The sequence below is a fragment of the Panthera leo genome, chromosome B2 (genome assembly GCF_018350215.1).
Source record: "Panthera leo isolate Ple1 chromosome B2, P.leo_Ple1_pat1.1, whole genome shotgun sequence".
Lineage (NCBI taxonomy): Eukaryota > Metazoa > Chordata > Mammalia > Carnivora > Felidae > Panthera > Panthera leo.
Window position 1 is genome coordinate 77701146 of NC_056683.1, and position 27848 is coordinate 77728993.

At 36.6% G+C, this 27848-nt stretch overlaps 1 protein-coding gene across 2 annotated transcripts in view; it reads left to right on the forward strand.

Annotated features, from left to right (window-relative positions):
* Positions 1–27848, forward strand: part of ZNF292 (zinc finger protein 292) — a 92822-nt gene that overhangs the window by 30203 nt on the left and 34771 nt on the right. For both annotated transcript variants that reach the window (XM_042939303.1, XM_042939302.1), the window contains exons 2-4: positions 17847–18001; positions 18187–18265; positions 20508–20643. In XM_042939303.1, coding sequence (XP_042795237.1) covers positions 17847–18001; positions 18187–18265; positions 20508–20643 — 370 coding nt within the window. The remainder of the gene's footprint in view (positions 1–17846; positions 18002–18186; positions 18266–20507; positions 20644–27848) is intronic.

Below are 27848 nucleotides of genomic sequence, written 5' to 3' on the forward strand. Positions count from 1 at the left end.
TGTTTGTTTCTTTCTTTAACTGATTTGGAAGAGTTATTTTTATATTATGAATATATTAAGCATTTTGGGGGAGTATGGGTTGCAAATATTTCTCCCCAATTTGTGGCTTTTCATTTGATGATTTTTGTGGGATTTTGATCAACACAGGTTTAAATTCTAATGTTGCTGCAGTTGTCATTGTCTTCCTTTGTGGTTGTGTGTTTTGTGTCTTGTTTGAGAAGTCCTTCGTTGTCCCTTGAGATATTCCTCTCTCATATTTTCTTCTTATAAAGTTTTAAAGTATTGCTTTTCATATTTTTGTATTCAGTCCATATGGGATATCATTTTGCTGTATGCTGGGAATAGTTGTAATTTTTTCCCCTGGAAAGCTGGTCGTTTCAGCAGTAGTTAAGGAATATTCTATACTTAAGTCACTGATTTCTAATGGCACTGATTTCTAGTGCTGTTTTAAAGCTTGAATTCTCTTCTATCATCTGTGCCTGTACTAATATTTCATTGTCTTGGTTTCCCTTTGGGATAAGTTTTGCTAGCTGATAGGGCAAATACTGCCACCTGGCTCTTCAAAATTGGTTTTTCCTTTTGTATGAATTTTACAGTCGACTTATCAAGTTATGAAAACTCCATGGGGAATTTCATTGGCATTGGCTTTGATTTTATAGATTAAATTTAGGTCATATTGTGATCTTTAAATTTTGTCTTACTGCAAATGTGGTATTTCCATTTATGCACGCCTTTTATGTCTTTAAGTGAAGTTTCATAATTTTTTTCTGACAAGATCTTAAAAATGTTTTGTTAAATTTTTTAGTTACTGTGAATGGTATTTTTGAACAATTCTATTCTCTACTTATTGTGAACAGAATTGATTTTTTTCTGTTGCTGTGATACACTGCAACTATATGACATTCCCTTCAGCTTCTTTTTTTTTAATGTTCTATTTATTTTTTTAGAGTGAAAGCATGAGCAGGTGAGGGGCAGAGAGAGAGAGGAGGGGGACTCTGTGCTGACAGCAGCGAACCCAGTACAGGGCTTGAATTCACGAACCGTGATATCATGACCTGAGCCAAAGTTGGACAAAGTCGGACATTCAACCGACTGAGCCACCCAGGTGCCGCACCCCCTTCAGCTTCTTATGCGTCCATTGCCTAACAATAATGACATTTTTATTTTTCCTCTCCAGACTTTATTACTTTCACTTTTTTTCTAAGTGCACTGATTATTGTAAATATAGTATTGAATAGAAGCAGGCATTTTTGTTTTGTTTCTGACTTTAAAGGGAAATATTTTTAACCTTACACCCTTAAGTATGACATTTTCCTGTGGGTTTTACTGAATACCCTCAAGTATGTTAAGGAGATATCCTTTTATTTATTGTTGCAAAGGTTTTGTTTTTTTCTTTACCTTGAATGGGTTGTATTTTTATATGTCCTTTTTTTTTGAGTAAATATTGAGATAATCACATAGTTCTTCATTTAAATTTATTACTATGGTAAATCAGTAAATAGATTTTTCTAATTTTTTTAAAATTTTTTTTTTTTCAACATTTTTTATTTATTTTTGGGACAGAGAGAGACAGAGCATGAACGGGGGAGGGGCAGAGAGAGAGGGAGACACAGAATCGGAAACAGGCTCCAGGCTCCGAGCCATCAGCCCAGAGCCTGACGCGGGGCTCGAACTCACGGACCGCGAGATCGTGACCTGGCTGAAGTCGGACGCTTAACCGACTGCGCCACCCAGGCGCCTCAGATTTTTCTAATTTTAAACCACCCTCTTATTGCTAGGATGAATCCTACTGAGTCCAACATCATTTTAAAAATACATTGTAGCCATTCTTCCCTTCCCAAATAATTCAGTCCTTATCTTTAATCGGTTATGTAAGGTGAAGTGGGTATCTGGGGATGGGAGTAGGGGTGCTGCATTGACCCAGAGGGAGCGTCAAAGCCCAGATTGGGAGAAGAGGGTATCTGCACAGAGTAGCAGTTCAGCGTGTCTGGAGTCAGAGCCCATTTAAGGTGAGGAATGCTCTGTAGGGAGGTGGTTCACATGGCTGTGTGTGGGGATTTAGAGCCCAAGTGTGGTAACTAGAGCATCCTTGAAGGGGGAAGGGAGCAGCTTGAGGTGGGGCTTCAGGGGCTTCAGGGTGAGGGGGGCATTTCTGCAGAGGGGCAACCTTGGCATAGGATGTCAGATCCTAAGCAGGAGGAGAAGGGTGAGGAGTGGAATTACTTAGAGAGACAGCTAGTTCCAGCATGCTGAGTCAGAGCCAAAAGGGAGTGAGGAGGGCAGACCCTCCTTTAACCAGGTGATCAAAGTGAGCATCATAATGGGACAGATTGAAATCAGGCACCACTTAATAGGATACAATAAGAAGAAATCGCTCACTGTCACTTCTGCCAGGTTCCTGCTGAAATGCATGACATGAATATAATTATGAGAAAATATCAAACCCAAATTAAGGGACATTGTACAAAATAACTGGCCCATAATTTTTGATAGTGTAAGGATCCTAAGTGGGTCTTAAGAGACTGAAGGGGCATGATACTAAAATTGCATGGTTCTGAACTGTATCCTTTTCTATATAAGGGGTCGTTGGGATAATTGGCACACTTGAATGGTGTCTGAGGATTAAATGGCATTAACATATCAGTATTTCCAGATTCTCATGGTCATATTCTGTTTATGTCATAGGAAGTCCTTGTTTGTAGGAAATACACACTAAAATATTTAAAGGCAGTGGAGGCATCAGGTTGGCAACTAATTTCCAAATGGTTCAGGAAAGTTTTTTTTCTCTATATTGTATTTCCAACTTTTCTGTAAGTGTGCGATTGTTTCAAAAGTAGACTCATGCCCAGCTTGGATCTCAACAAGGGGCTTAAACTTACAACCCTGAGGTCAAGAGTCAGATGGCTTAACTGAGCCACCTAAGGCATCCCATGTTTCAAAGTATTTTTAAATTTTTTAAAGTGTTTATTGCAGGATTTGATTTGGTAATACTTAAGACTTTTAAATCTCTGTTTAATGTTTGTGTATTTTTGAGAGAGAGAGAGAGCATGCAAGCAGGGGAGGGGCAGAGAGAGAGGAAGACACAGAATCTGAAGCAGGCTCTAAGCTCTGAGCTGTCAGCACAGAGCCTAATGTGGGGCTCAAACCCACGAAACATGAGATCATGACCTGAGCTGAAGTCGGATGCCCAACGGACTGAGCCACCCAGACACCCCTAAATTTGTGTTTATAAGTGAGAATGGCCTATGATTTTTCTTTTATCGTACTACATATGCCCAGTTTTCAAGTTTATAGTAGCCTCAAACAATGAATTGGGAGAGTTTTCCATCCCTCCCTTTTTTCTTTCCTTTTTTCCAAAAGTTTCTATAATAAAGAAATCTGTTTTCTAACAGATTGTTTCCTGGATTTTCCTATAAAAATCATGTGGTGATTTTTAAAAATTGGATTTAGTTTCTTCAGTGAGTAAATGACTCTGCTTCTTTTTGAGACAGTTTTAGTAGCTTTTCTAAGATACTTTCTATTCAGATTTTTAAGCTATTTCAAATAAGGAATAAAGTTATTTAATGTATTATCTTAAGAGTTAAAAAAAAAACTATTGTTTCTGTAGTGGTGTCCCTTTGTCATTCCTAATTTTGTTTATTTGTACTTTCTCTTTTTTCTTGATATATTTTGTCAAAAGGCTTATTTTTCAGTCTTTCAAATGACCAGTGTTTGGGTTTGTTGATCCTTTCTCTTGTGTCTTTATTTTGTTTCATATATTTCTTCTCTTATTTTTACTTTTTAAATTTTTAGATGCTTATTTATTTATCTATTTTTGAGAGAGGGAGTGAGCAGGAGAGGGGCAAAGCAGGGCGGGGCAGAGATGGGGAAGCAGAGGATCCCAAGCAGGTTGCACGCTGTCAGCAAGGGCTGACTTGGGGCTCAATGTGCAAACTGTAAGATCATGAGCTGAGCCAAAATCAAGAATTGGATGTTTACCTGACTGAGCCACCCAGGCGCCCCTTAATTTTAATTTTTAAAAAATTTTGTACTTCAAGTGTATTCTCTTCTTTGTCTAAGTTGACATAAGTTGACTACCTCATTGTTTTCACAAAATTCTGAATAACCACAAAAATCTTAATGTGTAACAGTAAGCATGTATTGCTCACTTCTGGAGGTCAGGAGACAGTTGGCTAGGCAGTCTGCTGGTCTTGGCTGGATTCATGCACAGGTTTGAAGTTGGCTGGGTGTTGACTGACACAGGTTGGCCTCAACTGGAGCAACAGTTTGCCATCTACTTCTCATCCTCCTGATCAGGGTGGTCTGGATATATCTTCTCATGCTGATAGTAGAAGCTGAAGACAGAGCAACAGTTTTAAACTTACAGCTGGACTTCCATTACTCCTGCCCCATTCTTTTGGTTAAAACAGGTTGCAAGGGATAGGAAAATATTCTCTATCAGTATGGGAAATATTCCAGAGTTATATAAAAGAAGGGTCTGGGGGTGTCTGGGTGACTCAGTCAGTTGAGCATCCGACTTTTGGTTTTGGCTCAGGTCATGATCTCGAGGTTCGTGAGTTCGAGCCTTGTACTGGGCTCTGTACTGCCAGTGGAGAGCCTGTTTGGGATTCTCTTTCTCTGCCCCTTCACACTCAGGAAATTTAACATTGACACAATAATACTATCTAATTACAGTATATGTTTAGACTTCTCTGTCCCAATAATATCCTCTATAAGTTTTTCATTGTATCTTTTCTAATGCAGCCAGTTTTGCTTTATCACAACATATGTATTCCTAGCAATTACCTTGCTGTGGAGAATTGCACAACAAAAATCATGGGGCTTATGGAGAAAATGGGGTTAGAGGCATAACATTCAAAAACTTCATGTCTCTCCATTCCTTCCTCCCTTTCCCTCCCTCCCTCCTACCTCCTGCCCTCCCCCCTCAGAACCTTCTAAAAACAGTAGTACTGTTTTATACACATTTAGTGGTTAAGACATACATAACTACTAAAATGAATTTGGTACTTGACCCAAGAACTGAAGTTTGCTTGTGGAAGTGGGTATCAGGAGGGATACAGCTTGCGACTTATTGTGAGGTGGTGGAAGGAGAGTTATTTGACATTGGACAGGAAGTATAATACCATGGGGCACCTGGGTGGCTCAGTTGGTTAAACGTCTGCTCTTGATTTTCAGCTCAGGTCATGATCTCACGGTTCATGAGTTTGAGCCCTGCATTGGGCTCTGCACTGGCAGTGTGGGATTTTCTGTCTCTGTCTCTCTCTTCTCCTCCCCTGCTCGTTCTCTCTCTCTCTCTCTCTCTCTCTCTCTCTCTGTCTCACACTCAATTTCTCTCTCAAAATAAGTAAACTTAAAAAAAAAAAAAAAAAAAAAAAAAAAAAAAAGAGGGGCACCTGGGTGGCTCAGTCGGTTAAGCATCCAACTTCAGCTCAGGTCATGATCTCACAGTTCATGAGTTCGAGCCCCTCATCGGGCTCTGTGCTGACAGCTCAGAGCCTGGAGACTGCTTCCAATTCTGTGTCTCCCTCTCTTTCTGCCCTTCCCCTGTTCGTACTTTGACTCTCTCTCAAAATAAGTAAACATTAGAAAAAAAAAAAATGTGAAAAGGAAAAAAAGAAAGAAAGTGTAATACCATCTGTGTAGGTATGGCTCATAACACACCTGGTGAACTGAGATAGATGGTACATGTTTTTAGTTGTATGTATTTTGCATATTCCTACACAGCTCACTTCAGCTGAGTTCAGTTTTCTGCTTTTACCTGATGTTTCTCACCAAAAAAAATCACATTCATGTCTTGCTCAAACTGTGTTAGAATAAATTTGTGGGTTTTTTAAAAGAAAAAACTATAGCAGAAGTTGGAGTATAAACATATACATCTATAAATTTCCCTTTTAAGATTGTGTTAGCTGCATCCTACAAATTTTGATATGTTGTATTTTTGATGTAGTTCAAGTCTAAGTATTATTCTCTGATTTCTCTTATGATTTCTTCCAGCCATGATTTAGAGGTACATTTAAACATTTCAAGTTTGTAGTTTTCTTTGTAGGGGTATTCTTTGGTTAATAGTTTCTAATTTTATTTCATTGTGTTCAAAGAATAAAATGTATGATATTAATTTTTTCTTGTGACTGTCTAGTTTGTGTTTTATTTGTGTTGGTAAAGAATGTTCATTCTCTAATTGTTTAATTGCTATTTTCTGTAGACTTACCTTATTTTCTTAGCTAAATTTTCTATGTATGTATTAAATTCAATCCAAAGTCTTCCTTAGTTGTATAAATCTCCTCTCAGCTTATTCAGGCACATTAGGTAGTCTATCAGGTTCATCTTCAAGAAATTCCTCCTAGAGCTGTCTGTTGTGTTGCATTTATTCTTCAGGCCTGTTAACACAGCTTTCTTCTTGGATCTTCATTGCCTCTCTTTGTTAGATACTCCTTTTTCCTAGATATTACTCATACTCCTTTCCTGGTTTATTCTCTCATTTTGGTGAAATTCCCCCTATAGTAGCATCCTGAAAAAAGGTGCTTAGAAGGTAAAATTTTTAGGAACTTGCATGTCTGAGATGATTTTTCTTTTCTTTTTTTTTTGAGAGAGAGTATGAATGGGGGAGGGGCAGAGAGAGGGGGAGACAGGATCCCAAGCAGGCTCCACACTTGTCAGTGCAGAGCCCCATGTGGGGCCTGAACCAAAATTAAGAGTCAGATGCTTAACCAACTGAGCCACCCAGGCAACCCTGACTTTTCTGTCTTAATACTTTTGATGGCTGGATGGAAATAATTTCCCCTCAGTTTTTTTTTTTTTTTTTAATTATTAAAAGTTTTTATTTTACAGAGAGAAAGCAGGAGTGGGGGAGAGAGACAGAGGAGGGGAGAAAGAGAATCTTGAGCAGGCTCTATCCTTGCTCAGCAAGGAGCCGGACGTGGGACTCGATCCCACAACTCTGGGATCATGACCTGAGCCAAAAATCAAAGAGTCAGGCTCTTAACCTACTGAGCCACCCAGACACCCTTCCCCTCTGTTTTTTGTTTTTGTTTTTTTTAATTTTTTTTTACGTGTATTCATTTTTGAGAGACAGAGACAGAGCACAAGCAGGGGGAGGGGCAGAGAGAGAGGGAGACACAGAATCCGAAGCAGGTTCCAGGCTCCCAGCTGTCAGCACAGAACCCACTGCAGAGCTCGAACTCACAAACCATGAGACCATGACCTGAGCCGAAGTTGGATGCTTAACCGACTGAGCCACCCAGGCGCCCCCCTTCCCCTCTGTTTTTAATGCAGTGCTTTATTTTCCTTTGGCTCCAGTGCTGCTGTTGAGAAGTCTGCTGTTTCCCCCTCCTGAAGCTTATTTTGATCCTCTCTTTGTCTTTGAGCTCTGAAATTTTATGAAAAAGTACCTTGGTATAGGACTACATTCACGAATTGTGATGGGCACTTATTGGGTCTTTTCATTAAAATTCACGTCCTTAGGTTCTAGGAAATTTACTTTCTTCTCCCTACGTTTCTCTGTTTTGACTTTCTGGAATACCTGTTTTTAATTACGGGACCTGGAGCACTGTTCTCCACATTTTCTTATCCCTGTTACTTGTTGGGGAAATTTCCTCAAGGTATCTTCCAGTTCTTTGAGAATTTCATTTCTGCTATTATTATTTTTTAAATGTTTATTTATTTTGAGAGAGTAGAGAGTGCAAGGGGAGAGGGGCAGAGAAAGAGAGAGAGAGAGGAAATGAATCCCAAGCAGGCTCTGTGCTGTCAGCATGGCTTGAGCTCACGAACCATGGGATCTTGACCCGAGCTGAAATCAAGAGTTGGTCACTTAACTGAGTCACCCAGGCGCTCCTGGATACTAACTCTTCATTGGATATGTCATTTACAGATATCTTCTCCCATTCCTAAGGCTGCCTTTTAGTTGATTGTTCCTTTGCTGTGCAGAAGCCTTTTATTCTGATGAAGTCCCAGTAGTTCATGTTAACTTTTTTCCCTTGTCACCAGAACACGTCAAGCAAGAAGTTGCTATGGCTGAAGTCAAAGAGGTTTCTGTATGTGTTCTTCTCTAGGATTTTGATGGTTTCCTGTCTCACATTTAGGTCTTTTATCATTTTGAGTTTATTTTTTTATATGGTATAAGAAAGTGGTTCAGTTTAATTCTTCGTTGTCCGGTTTTCCCAACACCATTTCTGGAAGAGACTTTCTTTGTTCCATTGGATATTCTTTCCTGCTTTGTTGATTAGTTGACCATATAGTGTGGGTCCTTTTCTGGGTTTTCTGTTCTGTTCCATTGATCTGTGTGTCTGTTTTTGTGCCAATACCATACTGTCTTGATGACTACAGCTTTGTAATATAGCTTGAAGTCCAGAATCATGATGCCTCCGGCTTTGCTTTTTTTTTTTTTTTTTTTTTTTTTTTAAATACTTTGGCTGTTCGGAGTCTTTTGTGGTTCCATACAAATTTTAGGATTGTTCGTTCTAGCTCTGTGAAAAATGCTATTTGTATTTTGATAAAGATTGCATTAAATGTGTAGATTGCTTTGGTTGGGATGGTATTGCTGCATCATTACTGTTTTTGGTGTAATGATAATTTTTTGGATTGTCTTCTCTCATAGTCTCTGCTTACTCCAAGTTTCTTTTTTGTTTTTTGGGCTTTTTGTTTTGTTTTGTCTTACTGTTTGTTTTGATCTCTCACTATTAGATGCTTTCCTTAAATGTCTAGTGGTCCTTCACTGTCCATATTTAAAGGTAGACTACTGAAAAACTGATTCAGAGTTTCAAGCCTGTGAGTAGGGTGTGTTGTGGTCTTTACCGTAAGGAGCTTATTTCTTTTCCTGGGAAAGGCCTGGCAGAATCTTTGGGTCTTTTCTCTTGAGTTCCCAGAAAAGGACTCCACTAAGGCCTCTGGAGGCTCTGGCTACGAGTTGTGGAAAAGGGCTTGAAAAGGGGACCTTTTTGTATAGTCATTGTGTAAAGTTGACTTTGATGCCTTGTTATGAAAGTAAGATATCTCCCCTCAATTGTGCACTGACGCCTTCAAACAAACAAACAAACAAACGTACGCTTATCTACAGAATAAGCTACTGCTGGCAATAGAGAGGAACAGTTCCTAGCTTGGGTCACCCAGCTGTGGAGAGGGACTAGGAGATCAGAGAGGCTTAGCCCCTTAAATAGACTTTCAACCAATCCTCTTCCTAGACCCATCCTCACTCCCATTTCCAGAGGCACCTAATGCTCCCAATTCCTGAGCCCTTTGGTGATCCTGCAGTTAGTGTCTTTATGTATAGCCTCCTTAGCAGTCACTTTTCTTAAGAGTGCCACTCTTCCATATGCTTTTCAGTGTTTAAAATTTTGTTTCTTTCCTCCATTTCTATTTTCTTAGTTTTTGTGGGTTTATGCTACTTTAAAACAATTACTGAAGTTTGGAGAGAGCATGGTGCAAAAATGTATGTATCCAGGCCAACAATTTTTCACACAAATTTTAATAACTTTGAAATTTAAAGAGTATTACACAGCAAATGCTCAGGGGATCCAAAAGGTCAAAACTATAAGATGTTATTTGTCTTCATTCACTTGTATACAGTGGAGTCTTCCAGAGGTTACGTGCTGTGTGATATTGCAACAGATTAAATGCAGAAATAGATAGGAGAATCCTGGTTTTTTCTAAGTCAAACAATGAAGAAGTTTGAAAAATGTAAAATAATGACATTCTTTTACTAATTTTTTGAAAAGCTTTTTTTCACTACAAATGCCTTATTTGTAGTAATGTGCAATAGGTTTATTATTTTTTAAAATCCACTCAAATGTATAGTTTAAAAATCTAAGTTTTTATTCCTAATATGGTTAAGTATCAATGGTTGTAACTCACATAAAAAACAATCTTTGGTATCCTCAGTAATTCTTAAGAGTAGAGTCATGAGATCAAAACTTTTGAGAGCTTCTATTCTAGAAGTCCTAGATATAAATTGGAGCTGAATATGACAGTATAAACATATCCAACACTCCATTAGTCTTAGCTCTACATAAGACATTTAATCCTTTTAATCTTCATAAGGAATTTAATCCTTATGTTCACTAAATTTAACACTCCTATGGTTTTATTCAAAACTTTTTTTGTTTTCTCTCCTGATAATCCTTAGAGGAACAAAAAGAAGCTGCTGGAAATGTATAATGTCTGTCTACCTAGTGTATATATGTTCCAGTCTCTGCTGATTTAGCCCCTGAGAAATCAGTTTAAGAGCCAGAATTTTAAAGTGTGCATTTTTATTCTCAGGGGGTGAAAATTGGCTCTTCGAGAGGAAAAGAAAAAAGAAAAAACCAAACAACAACAAAACAAAACCCTTAGCTATAACAATAGTTTGTGGCTCATACAGTACGTCTGGGTATTAACATTTCATTGGAGATGGGGGATGGTTAGTGGGAAAAAAAGGTTCCTTAGGGAGAGGATGACGGGGGAATGGCGGGGAGGGGGGCGGACAGGTTGTAAAACACTGCATTAGAGATCCTGTTGCAGCATTATCTTTAACCTTTCTTTTACTTGTATTTCTTTCTCCTCTCTAGGCTTGTTCCACAAATACCTCGTAGGGGTCAAATAGGTCCCTTAAAGAGGGAGGCAGCTAGGTGAGGCTCAGAGCAACCAGAGAGTCCATGCCAGAGGACCTTGACTCATAACTCTGCTCCAGCCAGTTGTTGTGATGGTAGTATATGGGGCTAAGGTTGCCAGCACTTTTTAATTTTTTTAGAAAGAAAAGCCAGAAATCAAATTTTATTAAGACTATTATTATTATTATTAGTTTTTAAATGTATTTATTTTGAGAGAGAGAGAGAGAAGGACAGAGAAAAAATCCCAAAAAGGCTCCTCACTGTCAGTGCAAGCCCAATGCGGGGCTTGAACTTACAAAGTGTGAGATCGTGACCTGAGCTGAAATCAAGAGTTGGACGCTTAACTGACTGAGCCACCCAGGCGCCCCTCACTTATTCCTGAGGGCATGTGGACAGAAAAAACCAATAGTGAAACAACCAAAGTGTGAGACTGGCCCCTCCCTTACTTTCCTAATAGAACCCTGATTTTATTCATAGTTTCCTTCCTCCACTTGGCTTTGTGTGAGATTCAAGCCCTATCTCCAGCGTTAGAGAGTGAGTTCTGATTGGTTTAAAACTCAACCATAGGGTTCCATTGTGGCTGGGGGATTTTCGACATGGGTGTGTGATGCCATTCTGGCCATTGAGACCTGAGGAGAAATCTGATGGGAATTGGGTTTGGTTTTTTTTGGGAACGGTTTCCTTGTTCCTAAATGAGATGTACGTGAAGAGATGATCTCATCTTTCTGGTAACTGCTGAGTCTGGATAAGAAACCTGTTTCACTCTCTTAAGGACTGGAGACCTGAATGAAGGCATATGTGCGTTCTTGAAGGCATTGTGTTTTATTTTTATTGTTTGTTTGTATTTTATTTTTCTTTCAAGTTTTTATTTAAATTCCAGTTAGTTAGCATACAGTGTCATATTAATCTCAGGTGTAGGCTTTAGTGATTCATTACTTACATGTGACACTCAGTGCTTGTCATAGTCTTAAAGACATTGTTGAGCTACTATGCTGACCAGTCCAGGAACTTCCTCTTAATTTCTTGTTATGTGAGAAGCCTTTCTTAGTGTATGCTGCTTTGAGTTGAATTTCCTTACTTCCAACTAAAATAAGCTTAATTCGGGGTGCCTGGGTGGCTCAGTCAGTTAAGCGTCTGACTTTGGCTCAGGTCATGATCTCATGGTCCATGAATTTGAGCCCCGCATCAGGCTCTGTGCTAACAGCTCAGAGCCTGGAGCCTGCTTCAGATTCTGTGTCTCCCTCTCTCTCCGCCCCTCCCCCACTCATGTTCTGTCTCCGTCTCAAAAATAAAATAAACATTAAAAAATAAAATAAAATAAGCTTAATTGATAAAGAAGTTACTTAATCCTAGGATGGCTGGCAAATTGGATAAGTAGTATTTCCTCTTATTGTTATGAGGCATAATTGAAGCAATACAGGTAAAAGGTACTTTGTAATTATAAAGTAACACCACAGATTTATAGTTCTCTTAACATTACCACAAACCATATTTGTTTGTAGCGGACAGAATGTTTCACAGAGAGTAAGGGTGCCTGGCTTTGCTAATTACCAGTTCTATTCATAGTGTGCAGGTCACTGGACCCTTTAATTACTACTCTGTAAAACAGAATTAAATGATCTTTAAAGTCTTTTCTGATTCTCTGAAAAGAATATGAGTCTGATCAGTCTGAGATTCCCACCTAAAAGCCCTTGTATAAAGTAGATATAAATAAGTAACTTTTTTAATTGAAGAAATATAATTTAATAACCAGTTATGTTGGGGATTTTTTCAGTTTCACAGTGGTTCTGCTGATCTTAGTGTCTTGAGAAACAAGGGAACCTCTACTATTAATATACTTCTATGAATACCAATGCTCAAAGCCTTATACACATAGATATTTGCTCTTTTTTTTTTTTTTACATATTTGCTTTTTAACCAACTTTTTAACTTATGCTCTTATATGTAATCCTTATGAGCAAGCATGTCATCACTTTTTTCATAACATCTCAGTATGTTGTCATCTTTCTACCCTCTCCCTACTTAAGTTTTTCCCACACTATTAAATAAATAGCCACCTAAATGGTCTCCTTTTCACCAGAGTCTGCTTCCTCTCCCTCTTTTCTCATCTGTAAAATGAGGTTAAAAAAAAAAAAAAAAAAAAAAAAAAGATGGTTTTTAAGGTACTTTCTGGATCTAACATTCCGTAATTTGTCAGTTATATTTCTCATCAATTCAGTCAGACTCTGTTAAACCCAAAAGAACTCATGTTTGGTTACATATTAGAATTAAGCTTAAAAACTTCTTTCATCTGAGGACAGGAGAACAGAATTCATATACCCTTTGCAGAGCTAGACATATTCAGAAGTTTAGGTCTTGGGGAAAATGTAGATACAAGCATACCTCAAAGATATTGGAGGTTCAATTCCAGACTACTACAATAAAGCAAATATCACAGTAAAGTGAGTTCAATAAATTTTTTGGTTTTGGGGAGCCTGGGTGGCTCAGTTAGTTAAGCGTCTGACTTCGGCTTAGGTCATGATCCCACGGTTTGTGGGTTTGAGCCCAGCATCAGGTTCTGTGCTGACAGCTCAGAGCCTGGAGCCTGCTTCGGATTCTGTCTCTCCTTCTCTCTGCCCCTGTTCTGCTAATGCTCTGTGTCTTTCTGTCTCTCAGAAATAAATGTTAAAAAAAAAATTTTTTTAAATAATTTCTTTGGTTTCCCAGTGCTTATAAAATTATACTATACTGCAGTCTATTTAGTGTGCAGTAGGATTCAGTCTAAAAAATATGTACTTAGTTTAAAAAATTGCTAGAACATGCTAACCATCATCTGAGCTTTTAGCGAGTCATAATCTTTTTGCAAGTGGAGAGTTTTGCTTTGATGGTAGCTGCTGACTGATCAGAATAATAGTTGCTAAAGTTTGGGGTGACAGTGACATTTTCTTAAAATAAGAATGTTTATTTATTTTGAGAGAGAGAGCAAGTATACGTACATGCAGGTGGGTAGGAACGAGGGGGTGGGGGTGGAGAATCCCAAGCAGGCTCTGTGCTGCCAGCATGGAGCCTGACACAGGGCTCCATCTCACAGACTATGAGATCATGACCTGAGCCTAAATCAGGAGTCGGACACTTAACCAACTGAGCCATCCAGGTGCCCCAAAACTCCTTTTAATGTTGATATTTTGATATCTTTTCATGAATCACAAATGTCCTTAATGGCATCTCGAATGGTTAATCCTTTCCAGAATGTTTTCAGTTTATGTTGCTCAGATCCATCAGAAGAATCACTATTTAGGGCAGTTAGTTCTAGCCTTATGAAATGTATTTCTTAAATAATAATTAAAAGTTGAAGTAACTCTTTGATTCATGGGCTGCAGAACAGATGTTGTGTTAGGTATGAAAACAACATGAATCTTGTACATCTCTGACATAGCTCTTGGGTGACCAGGTGCATTGTCAGTGAGTGATAAGATTTTGAAAGGAATCTTTTTCTCAACAGTGGGCTTAAAATATTCAGTAAACCATGTTGTAAACAGATATGTTATCCCTTAAGCTTTGTTCCATTTGTAGAGCTCAAGCAGTGTAGTTTTAGCATAATTCTTAAGGGCCCTAGAATCTTTAGCATGGGCTTCAGCTTAGTCGCCAGCTGTATTAGGCCCTGACAAGAGAGTTGGCCTATCCCTTGAAGCTTTGAAACCAGGCATTGACTTCTCCCTTCTAGCTAAGAAAGTCTTACATGGCATCTTCTTGAAATAGAAGGCTGTTTTGTCTACACGAAAATCTGTTGTTTTACTGTGGCCACTTTCATTAATGATCTTAACTAGATCTTCTGGATAACTTGCTGTAGCTTCTCTATCAGCACTGTTGCTTCACCTTACACTTTTATGTTACAGAGATGGCTTCTTTTCTTTAAACCTTTTCTTGAACCAACCTCTGCTGGCTTCAAACATTTCTTCTGCAGTTTACCCACCTCTCTGTCATGGATTGAGGAGAGTTAGGGTCTTTGGTTTAGGGAATGTTGTGGCTGGTGACCTTCTATTCAGACCACTAAAACTTTCTGCATTATCAGTAATAAGACTGTTTCACTTTATTAGCATCCATGTATTCATGGAAGTAGCACTTTTCATTTCCTTCAAGAACTTTAGCTTTGCATTCATAATTTGGCTGTTTGGCACAGGAGACCTAGCTTTAAGCTTGTCTTGGCTGTCGACATGCCTTCCTCATTAAGCTTAGTCATTTCTAGCTTTTGATGTAAAGAGAGAGACATGTAACTCTTCTTTCTCTTGAATACTTAGACGCCACAGCGGGGTTAATTGCTCTAATTTCAATATTGTTATGTCTCTGAGAATAGGGAGGCCCAAGGAGAAGGAGAGAGATGGTTGGTGGAGCAGTCAGAACACATGCAGCGTTTATAGATTAAGTTCACTGTCCTATGAATACAGTTTGTGGTGCCCTAAGAATTCCAGTAGTGACATCAAAGATCACTGAGCACCGTAACAAACAAAATAAAAATGATGAAAAATTTTGAAGTATTGCAATAATTACCAAAATGTGACAAAGACACAAAGTAAGTAAATACTGTTGGAAAAATTGTGCTGATAGACTTGCTCAATGCAAAGTTGCCAAAACCTTCAATTTGTAAAAAAAACAAAAAACAAAAAAAAACAAAAAAACAATACCTTTGAACCATAATAAAGTGAAGTGCGGTAAAATGAGGTATGCCTGGATATGTATATATATGTAGAAATATATCACCTTCTTTAGGGTTTTTTTGGGGGGGAGGTTAGGAGATAATTTTAAAAAGGAAGCTTACAATTTCAGAACTATTGGGAAATTGGTATGATATATTTTCTCTTCTAGCAAAAGCTATTATTATTATGGAAATTGATTCATTATTGCAAGAGGCCTAAGTGTTCAATCTAATCTATGTTAGATTAGGAACATTTGCCAGGCATGAAATTCCCTAGACATCTAAACATGTTTTTCCAGAAAAAGGAAAATGATACTTAATAACTTTTTGTAGAAAAACAAGTGCTAGCTGAAGTAAGAATTGTATGCATCGTTGGTGTTACTTCTGAAATTCTTGAACATGTGAGTAAGGTCATCCTCTGTCACATCATCATAAAATGTCCAAGGAAAACATTAAAACCAACCTTGCCAACATTTGCATGTGTGAAACACAGAATATTATACTCCATTTCATTCCTAGAAATAGACAGATAATCACAGAAGAACCTCTAAATGCAGATCTTTCCATTCAGTTGGTAGCTTTTGTTTAGATTTTTAAAAGTTTTGTTGCAGGAATTTTTTTTTTTTTTTTTTTTTTTTACTGCTAACATGAAATAAATGGTTTTTCCCAATACTATTTCTCTAACTCTCCAAAACCAAATAGGTGTTCTACAATTAAAGCCTGACACTAACTACCTGAACTTAGCATCAGATTCCATAGGTTAAAGGATTCAGTCCCTCAAGATTGTCCTCACTTCCGATATCAGTGGCCAAGTGAGTGCTTGGGTCTCCAGGTTACCTGCACTTCTGTCCAACTTGGAGAGGGTCAGGGTCTGTGGATATATGTATGACTGCTCATAAAATGAGTTGTTGCTACATTGCTCTTAAATTTACCAGATTACCCTTTCTAGTCCTTTCTTCCTTCCTTATCCTCTCTGATCACTTAACTACTATTAGAGGTAGTAGAGAAGACAAGGCAGTGATTTGAGTGTTTAATGGTAGAATGTAATTTCTTCCTTCCTCCTTCCTAACTTCCTTCCTACCTTACCTATCTACATATTTTTACTTTTTTTTTTTCTTTTTTTCTTTTTTTTTAACATTTATTCATCTTTGAGAGGCAGAGAGAGACAGAGCACGAGCAGGGAAGGGGCAGAGAGAGGGAGACACAGAATCGGAAGCAGGCTCCAGGCTCCGAGCTGTCAGCACAGAGCCCAGCGTGGGGCTTGACCTCATGAACTGTGAGATCATCACCTTGAACGAAGTCAGATGCTCAACCAACTGAGCCACCCAGGCGCCCCTACATATTTTTTAAAAACTGCTTCTGTAGGCCAAAGAATATAAGCACTCATGGAGTTTTCATTCAAGATACCCTCTTTCCTAGGAAAGGACACTGAATTTACACATGTGATAAGACGAGTCTTAAATCTTGAAGTGTGAAGAGGACCAATTATGGCAGTTTTCTATATTATAAAAACAATTAGAGGCCTTTATTTAGCATACTTATAGAACCTTTTAGATAATACTTTTTAGTAACCCACGATTTTAATAGTTGTAGAATCTTAAATGTGGGTGTCTGCTTAAATGCTGCTGCCAGTTTATTCCATCTCTTCTTTCTATAGAATAAACAGGGTTTTTTCCTTTTAGTAATTCTGATATGGTGCATTTGAAATATTTACTTCATTAAGGGATGAGGAGTAGTTTTTATTTAAAAAAAAATAAGCACTTTATTATACAAGTTATTTGACTTTATATTTGTTGAAGTTCTTTAGATGATTTTTTTAAAATGATAAAACTTGTCATAAAAAATAACAATATGTTGTACCGTTATTTTTTGTTAACTGAAAAGTTACATTTCTTCTGACCATATATGCAATTTATTTATTTTAGGTATTCAATTTTATGCTCCCTATATGAAAAATAAAAGTGTAAATATTTGAAATTCTTTACCACATGCCTCCTGGTCAAGCTGGTCTAGGTATCTTGTTTTTAAAACAACTTTTAAATCTTAGAAGTTTGGGGGTGAAAGGTGACATTTTTTTTTTTTTTTATCTTTTTTTTTTTTTTAATTTTTTTTTTTTTTTCAACGTTTTTTATTTATTTTTGGGACAGAGAGAGACAGAGCATGAACGGGGAGGGGCAGAGAGAGAGGGAGACACAGAATTGGAAACAGGCTCCAGGCTCCGAGCCATCAGCCCAGAGCCTGACGCGGGGCTCGAACTCACGGACCGCGAGATCGTGACCTGGCTGAAGTCGGACGCTTAACCGACTGCGCCACCCAGGCGCCCCGAAAGGTGACATTTTGACTAAAGAAGTCATCCTTCATGAAATGATGCTGTTGTTGGATGAGTTAACACTAATCTTTTCTCCTCTAGAGAGCTGCTAGAAATAAGACTATGGCTTTATTACTTTTAATAATTTAATTGGTATAAGCTACTTTTTGTTTTCACAGATAAAGCATGTTATTTTTCAGAATTTCTCAGGGAGGAGAGAAAAACTGATTAGCCAGTATGTATTTTGATTTACGTTGAATATTTTTTATTATTCCTTCCAAAACAGACACTCCTTGAATATGCAGAGAAATGGAAAACTTCAGAAGATCCTTTACCTTTATTGGAGGTATACACAGTGGCTATCCAAAGTTATGTTAAAGCCCGACCTTATCTTACCTCTGAATGTGAAAATGTAGCATTGGTTCTGGAACGCTTGGCATTGTGAGTAGACCTTTGAGTAAATAAAAAATCAGATACAGCTCTTTTGTTTTAATTCTGTACTTCAGTCTTTTATGATAGTTTAAATAGAATAGTTTTGGGGTACCTACTGATACTAGAATTATTTGTTTTATTTTACTTTGAATCTTAATAATTATTTCTATCGTTACCAATTTTTTGTTTTTTAGAAGCTGTGTTGAACTTTTATTGTGCCTGCCTGTCGAGTTATCAGATAAACAGTGGGAACAGTTTCAGACACTGGTGCAGGTGAGAATATCTACCTATTAGATTTCATATAGGCATATCTTATGTCTGTTTTCTTTACTCTATATAAATTTTTTGGTTACACTTTAAAACATCTAACTAATAACAAGCATTAATTGCAGCTCTTGTTAACACTAATGTCATGCATATAGTAGATGTTCAATAAATGTGTGCTAAATGAATATATACATTTAGATAGATTGGTTGAATATTGCACTGTTCTTTAAGATCAGTTTAGGACTTTGCCAGACCAGTAAGGGAAAACAAAAAAAAAATGCCCTAATTTGTATTTAGAAACAGTTTAATTGCTGAACATCTGCAATATTTTTATAAGAATTTAATATATCATATAATCCTTTGTGGGGGTAGGTATATTTTTCCCATTTTAAAGGTGAGGAAACTGAGGCTCATACTTTAAAATTTTTATTTGCCCAAATTTGTACAGTTGATTTTACAGAGTAGTCATTTGAATCAAGGTTCTTTATTCCAGAGTTCATGCTTTTCTCCTATAACTGAAAACACATGCTTTGTCTTTTTTATTTAGTGCTATTATTCTGCCTTACGTAGTACTACACAATTTAGTACTTAGTTGTCTTGGAATATTTTCAAGAATGTTAAATTTTGTTTCAAGCACTAGATTGTGCTGGATATACTATAGCTTCAAGTACGTTTTGATTAATTGATTAATTAAAAAGAATGTTTCTGCTAGCTAGTTTCACAAAGTATACTTGTCTCTTTCTCTAACCAGAGTTCTTAAAATATTTTTTGGCTTGATGTTTTTCTGTAAGAGATACATTAAAGAGAATTTTATTCTCAAATTTTAGAAGCATGTGAAATAAACTATATTTAGGTAGAGAAATCAGCTTTCCTATTTCAATATTAACCATTAAAATCTTCATCAGTTGCAAAATTCTTGAAGGTAGGATTCATATCTTAATATTATAGGATTCCACATAGTATTTTACACATAATACTTAATTGTTTGTGGCAATGAAGGTGTCTTGTCTTGTTTGTCACGTTGCAAATAACTTTTTGATCATGTAGTTTCTACTTCAGCATATCAGTACCTCATGTTTTAGGTTATTTCCCCAGCAAGTATTTATTTTTAGGTAAATAATTATTGTAGAACTTTTCATTGTTTGGCACTCTATCCCTGAATTAAGTTGTTTATATGCAAATATAATACTGAATTTCTCATTATTTTGTTTGTTGACATAAGATAAACTTTTAAACTTTCCTTTTTGAAACAGTAGCACTAGTTGATATTTTCCATATGGGTTAATGAGAAGGAAATAACTCTAAATCCTTATATGGTAGTTTTCAGCAATTACTTAAAGAAAATTTCTTCAAGCCCTGGAACTTGTTGCAGTGGGAAGATTCTATGGTTCTGAGGAATAGACTTTTTGTATAAACATAGTATGTAGCTTTAAGAGTTTCCATAACACTTTGCTCTTATTTCAGAGCTTCCTTGGCGTTATTTTATACCTGCTTAACAGCATTTGTTTCATTTAGCCTGTGCTTCCCCTTTCTTTACCCCAGTAGAGGATAAGCTCCATAAATGCAGGACCAGTTGCTCTCTTCCCTAGTCCTTTGCCCATAGACATTCCCAATAAACAGTTTCTGAATTGGATAAAAACTATTGGTCCTTTTGTGTTTCGAAGAATACACTAAATGCATGAACACTTGGAAACAACTAGTAAGCAAGTTTTAGTGTCGTAGCTTTAAATAGAATATTGCCAAGGCTATGTAATAAATAAATGAAAAATCATGCATTTAGTTGTTTTCAAAAGTCCCTTTTATTGGGATATGTGTATGTTGTCACTTAGGCCTTGATGCAGATCTGTCACTTATTAATGGTAGTTTTTTGGAAAAAGTTTTTTGTTTTTGTTTTTTTGTTTTTTTTTTTTTTTTACTAACACAGGATATAAAATGTGTAAGGTCTTTTATGCTATGGATATTCTGATAGCTTCCTTGAGAAATAACTTTGCTCTTGGTTTAGATTTTGGAGGAAAAATAAGTTTGACTTATTTCTAGAAATACATTGTATTTATTAAAATTTATAATTGATACAATTCTTGAGATTCATCTTGAAAAAATCAGAAGTAAAGGAATTCAGCACTTTGTAATGTGATGTGAAAATTTTAAGATAAAAGTCTTTTCAAAAGTTAGTATTATATTTAGAGCCTGATAAGCTTGCTTTTAAAAATCTGTTGTAATTCTTTGGATGTTTATTTAATATTTATAGGTAGCTCATGAAAAGCTGATGGAGAATGGCAGCTGTGAATTGCATTTTTTAGCTACTCTAGCTCAAGAGACTGGGGTGTGGAAAAACCCGGTACTGTGCACTATTCTTTCCCAGGAACCATTGGATAAGGATAAAGGTAAATTTTCTAGAGAGAGAGAAAATAAAAATCACTAGACTAGAAAAAAAATGAGTACTTAAAAAATTGTTTTGATAAGTATAATTCATCTCAAGATTTCCCAGAGAAGGACCTTTAATTACATTTTAGCTGAGGTGCTTCAGGCCCTTCACCTTTATTTTATTTGGGGGAAGATGTATTTATAGGATATTACACAATCTTAGAGTAACAGAAAAACTAAAAATTTTCCCAGCATCTTTTCAGTAGAGGAATTCACTCTGCAGCATCCTGACAGGTGGCAGTCTAGCTTATATTTGATAACTTACTTGACAGATGGAGAAGCAGAAGTAGGGTAGTTAAATGATTTTCCTCAAAACAGAGACAGAAATTCATGCTAGAACTCTCAAGTCTTTGCCTTTAAGATTAGTACTCTTTCTCAGCTTGTTGCTCCATCTTATTTTATTCTGTTTTGTTGTTATTGGATGAGCTTGGGCAGTAAAGATTCCAGTTAAACTGGCAGATATCCTGTTGAAGTAGGTGGCTAATAAATCACTAATAATATGTATAACACTTAATGTTCAAAAGAGTTCAAAAATTATATACACCATGAAGAAGACCACAGTTACAGTCTTTGGTACTTTTCTTGAAATTGTTTAGGAAAGTACCCAGATTTCATCCAGACCTTTCCCAGGGTATTTAACTGAAGAAGTAAATAAACTACTTCTGTTGTTTATTGCTGCTTTGCTTGTTGATTGATGGCGAACCCTAGGTATTTTGCTATGTAATAGCAAATTGTGAAGGCCCTGAGAAAGGAGTGTTGTTAGGGCCATTGCTTGTGAATTCTTCTGGTATTTTGATATTTACCAAACAGTCTTCCCAGCCAGTCTCCAAACTTCTCTTCAAGCTGGTTTTTTTCTACCTGGCTCCCCTCTTAACCATTTCTCCATGCTTTTCTGATAGTTCTAGCAATGTTATCTGTTTCTTAATTTTCATAAGCCAGATGATTTTTAGTACCGCCTTCCATCATGGATACCTACAGATTAGCCACAGTGTTCTCAAGACCTTGGAGAAATGGGGAGTGGACTCTCATTACTTAAATTAATAATAACAACATTTAAAAGTTGAGAATCTTAGATTTTTTTGCCTTTGGCATATTAGTTTTATCCTAGTATACTAACACCACTGTGATTTGTTCTTATAATCAAATTATACTTTCTGATCTATCCAGCTTTTGGAAATATTGGATGTAATATATTAATAATATCAAATTGCATTGTATAGTTCCTAACGGTTTGAAATGTGCTTTTAGAAGTACTGGTTTCATTTAACCCTCACAATGATCCTGTGAAAAAGGCAGGATCTTTATTGTCCCTATTTTACAGATGAGAAATGGAGGCTCAGGAAGATTGGTTGTCTTTTCTATATCACATTGCCAGTGATGTGAGGCAGAGCCAGGAATTGAAGTCAGGACTTCTCTCCTTTTTATATCATGCCTGTTGCACCTAGCCTAAAACCTGTAAATAAAATTGCACCTAGCTTAAATTAAAGAATTAACTCCTCTTCTCTGTTGTTAGTTTCTGAATAGCATTTTTGCCAAACTTACACATTACGCTAAATAGGAAAATGGAATCTTTACCTTAGCAGAGATTTAAGATTTATTTTAAAAGAGCATGTGCTCAGTTTCCTTACTTGCTTAAACGTGCTTAACATTGTTTCTATTAACAAAGTCTCTGCCCATTTCTGTGCTGCTCTATTTCTTGTTCTTTGCCTGACATAGCTACTAGAGTAGTTTGTGGACTATTTAGCCAAGAGGAGTTTCTTACAGTACAGTGGGTTATAGGTAGCCAGACTTTAATACAACTCAGATGTGAAATGACAAGAGATTTTGCATCCATAGTCTTTACTTGGTCCTCTGTTACTTAGAATGTCTCTTTGATGGGAGTTATTTTATGGCTAATCACACACATAAACTAGAAGTGTATGTTTATTACCTGCTTTGGAAAACTTGAAGGAATTAACATTTTACACAAAAATACGAATTGATTTACATTTTCAAACTTGATGGTTGAAAAGGATGGGGAGCTTTTAGTTTTACTTCTCTAGCCCCTTAGTTTAACTTAATCTAGCCTACAGCAAGTGTGAAGTGAAAAGCTAGAGCTGAGAGAATGAGTACACCTCAGTAGGCTGTGCTCATTAGTTTATAGTAAAGCCTCTAGAGTTTTCATGCATTTGAAGAGTAATCTACTTAATTCTGAATTTTTTTTTTTTAATTGACTAAGTTTGGACCCACTACAACCCAGCTAAACCAAGAAATGCTCTTTGATTTGGGGGATTGAGGGTGGGTGGAACTCAAAATTTTAAATGCTGGTTTCACTTTAAGGTTTTAGCATCCTAGAATAAAGTAACTGTAATAACTAAATCAACATATTGAGGTAGATGGCCTTTGAATATCACAGGAACTTGAAGCTTACATGTTACTTGAGTCTTTCTTCGGTCATAATCTCAAGATTGGAAAGACTGAATGCCTTTTTTTTAAGCCCACTTTTAACTCCCGTTTAAAACATCACTGATAATAAATTGGCCTTTGCTTGAACACTTCTAGAGAATGGTTTGCTAGGTAGTTCAGTCCATTCTTAACCTATGATTAGAAAATCTTCACTGTGAAAATTGCAAAAACTACATTCTTAGAATTCCATCTTTTGGATCTAGTGCTACCCCTAAAGCCATGCCAAAATATAAATCCCTCTTTCATGCCATAGCAATTGAGATTTTTAAAGATGTTAAATCTACATTCATGATTCCTGGTTTTTGTTTTGTTTTTAATGTTTATTTTTGAGACAGAGAGAGAAAGAGTGCGAGCAGGAGAGGGGCAGAGAGAGAGGGAGACACAGAATCCGAAGCAGGCTCCAGACTCCAGACTCCGAGCTGTCAGCACAGAGCCCGACGCAGGGCTCGAACTCAAATCATGACTTGAGCTGAAGTCAGACACTTAACTGACTGAGCTACCCAGGCGTCCCCATGATTCCTGTTTTTCAGTGCATTTTGTTGTTCTCTTTAATGTATAATTCTTAGAACTGCATGTGTACCCTAAATATGATCTGGCCAGCTTTGAAGTCATTGGTGCTCTCATATTTTTCATCCTAACATTTTATACATGTTAGTGTGACTTGAGATGACATTAACCGTTTTGGGTAGTCATAATCATACAACTTGATGACATTACTAATATCACACAAAATTTTTAAAAAATAAATGCTACCCTTAAATTATCAACTACATTTTTTTAAGTTTATTTATTTATTTTGAGAGAGAGAGAGAGAGAGAGAGAGGGCTTGAGCAGGGGAGGGGCAGAGAGAGAGGGAGAGAGAGAATCCCATGCAGGCTCTGTGCTGTCAATACAGAGCCCGACAGCTCAGAGTCCAGTGTGGGGCTTAAACTCCAGAATCATGAGATCATGACCTGAGCCAAAATCAAGAGTTGGACACTCAACTGACTGAGCCACCCAGGCACCCCTCAACTACATTTTTATACTTTGTCTTTTGGCACACAAGGCATTGCCTTTTTTTCCCCGTTCTGCTTAATTTCACTGTTAGATTCATTGTGTCTCAGCAACTTGTCAATATTCTTTTAAGTCTTGATTTTGTTATTCAAGGTTTTTGTCCTTACCAGTTTCCTCTTATTAACATATATTCTGTTGGCATCCATGTCCTTGATAATAACCATAAAATGGTCGTGTCCAGAAACCTAGCCCCTGAGATATTTCTAGAAATCTTCCTTCTTGCTTTTAGTCCTTTAATCAGTACTGTTTGATTATGGTTGTTTGATCAAATATTCCTATTTTTCTTTTTGTCTGCTCCATGGTTCTCCTTTTTTGTATATAAGGATTGGGTGAAAGACCATAACAAGTACTTGGCTAGAGTTCTTTTAAGTAGTGTTGTTTAATACTGAGGTTACTATGACCTAATTTATTATTTTTAAAAATGAACTTATTTTTAGAATAGTTTTAGAATTGTGAAAAGTCTCCATGTACCCCACAGCCAATTTTCCTTACTCTTCATATCTTAAATTAGTATGCTACATTTGTCACAATTAATAAACCAATATTTATACTTTGTTATTAACTAACTTCCATACTTTATTCAGATTTCCTTAGTTTTTACCTAATGTCCTTTTTCTGTTCCAGGATCCCATCCAGGATACCACATTACATTTAGTCGTCATGTCTTCTTAGGCTCCTCTTGGCTGTGACAATTTTTCAGACTTTCCTTGTTTTTGATGACCTTGACAGTTTTGAGGAATACTGGTCAGGTATTTTGTAGAATGTCCCTTAACTGGGAGTTATCTGATGTTGCTCTCATGATTAGAACTGGGCTTATGGATTTGGGGAGGAAGATCACAGAGGTAAAATGTCATTGTTATCACATCATATCAAGGGTACATACTCTCCGCATGACTTCTCATTGTTGATATTAACATTACTTGATTACCTGGATGAGGTAATGTGTTTATCAAGTTTCTCCACTTCAAAGTTATTCTTTTCCTCCCTTTCCATACAGTACTCTTTGGAAGGAAGTTACTACATACAGACCACACTTCAGAGGTGGAAATTTAAGCTCCACTTTCTTGAGGGGGCAGTATCTATACAGATTATTTGGAATTCTACACAGATTTGTCTTTTCACCCTTTTATTCAGTCATTTATTTATATCAGTATGGACTAATGGATATTCATTGTCTACTTTGGTGATAATCCAATACTACTTTATTTTAGTTGCTCAAATTGTCCCAGCTTTGGCCATTGGGAACTCTTTGATTTAACTTCTGCGTCCCTTTTACATACCCCCTTCATTGTGGGGTATGTTTTTCATTTGAGTACTTCCTTGCTTTCTGACACTGTAAGGTACTCCAGCTTATTTTGCATATTTTCTACCCCAGTCCTAGAATCAGCTATTTTTCCAAAGAGCCCTTGTTCTTTTTCTTAGAGACTAGTATTAGAAACTAAGATCTGATTACTGGGTGTGTTCATTGCTGTGGAGGTGTCATTGCTTCTAGGACCTTTCAACAGACAAAGCAAGAAAATATATGTAGGTATGCTAAGCCGTGTATATACACATCTGTAAATATTTCTATATGTAACCAGCTGTATGTGTATTAAACTAAATATGAGTGTGTTCATGCTGATGTATTTCACTCAAATCCATACCACAAGGATCATTCTTGCCTTCTCTTGCTTATCTATAACCTCTCACATAAACATAAACCTCACATAAACCTCTCACTGTCACATAATTGGAGTCATGCAATAATGTAGCCTTTTCAGACTGACCTCCTACACCATTGGCCATCTGTGTACTTAATCAGTCTTAGTGTACATGTTTTCTACCTCTGTGGAAAATGGCTTTATTGATTAGAGTACAGTGCTTGTGTACAGTATCTCTTGCCATTTTTCTGATAGGCTCCATTCATCCAAAGTTAGATGAGTATTTCCCCACCTCTTCCAGTAAAGTTCTTTCATAACACTTGTAGTACAGTTAGATTTTTTTTTTTTTTTTTTTTGCCGTATTCTGCATTTCATCCTGGGTGTTCCCAACCTCCTAAATAATTTTTTAATTTGCATGTCTTAAGATTCCTTCTTTGTTCTGTAAAGTTCTATAGGCTTTGACAAATGCATGGTGGCCATGTATCCACCATTACGGTATCATACAGAATAGTTTCACTGCCGTGAAAATATCTACTATCTTCACCCATTTAACCCTCTCCTGAACACCTGACAACTACTGATTTATTTACCATCTCTATAGTTTTGCCTTTTTGAGATTTTCATAATTATAGGCTTTTGGTCTAGCTTCTTTTACTTGGCAGTATGCATTTAACATTCATCTATGTCTCTGATACCTTAACAGCTTATTCTATTTTATTGCTGAATATTTTTTATTGCTTATTAAAGACCTCTATGTTTTTAATACCTTAACAGCTCATTGCTGTTTTATTGCTGATTAGCAATAAAAAAGATTCTTCATCCCGTTTCTTTATCCATTCACCTGTTAAAAGATATCTTGTTTGCTACAAGTTGCTGTTTATGAACAAAGCTACTATAAACATTTGCACGCAAGTTTCTGTGTGGACACAAGTTTCACATCAGTTGGGTAAATACTAGGAGTAAGATTGTTAAATCTTATGGTAAGACTATGTTTTGCTTTGTAAGAATCTGCCAGACTTATTCTAAAGTGACTATACCATTTTGTATTCTTACCAGCAATGAATGAGAATTCTTATTGCTCTAGACCCCCACTGGCAATTGGTATTACCTATTTGGGGGAATTTAGCATTCTAATAGGTGTATAGTAATACCACATTTTTGTTTCAGTTAACAATTTCTGTAATGACATAAGATCCTGAAGATCTTTTCATATGCATGCTTGCCATCTGTATATCTTCTTTGATGAGGCATCCCTTTAGAATTTTTGCCTGTTTTTTAATCAGATCATTTGTTTTCTTATTGTTAAGTTTTAACAGTTCTTTGTATATTTTGGATACAAGTCCTTTATAAGTTTTGCAAATATGTTCTTTCAGTCTGTGGCTTATCCTTTTCCTTAACAGTGCAGAAATTTTAAATTTTAAGGAAGTCCAACTTAGGAATTTTTTCTATTGTGGATCATGCTTTTGGTGTTTTATCTGAAAACTCATTACCACTGTGTTAACTATACTGAAATAAAATAAAATAGAATAACAGTACATGCATACATAAATACATACGTCCTCACTACCAAACCTAGAGTTCTATAGATTATTCTCATAGAAGTTTTGCATTTTATATTTGGGTCTCTGATACATTTGGGGACATTTTGGGATAATTTGACAGGTATAACCTAATTTGTGTTTAGTGAATCTGTCTTGTCACTTAACACTCACATACCTTCTTCTGAACAATCACAAGCCATGTTTTTAATATAATTAATTTTGAGACTCTTATTTAGGATTATTTCTATTGCTCAGCCCCATTTTGAAAATTACATTTTCCTGTCTATCCTTTTAAATCTGAAGTTTATTATTATCAGAACCACCATAAGAAAAGAGGAAGTCTCCCTTTTCTCTGTCATTATAAATAATACATAGTCAAACCCAAGCAGCAGACTTTTCTCAAGAAGGTACCCACCTTTGCCAGTTTGATTGTTCTCAACATTTTTGGTGAGCTAGGGGCCATCTTGGGTTCTAGCTTTAATAACA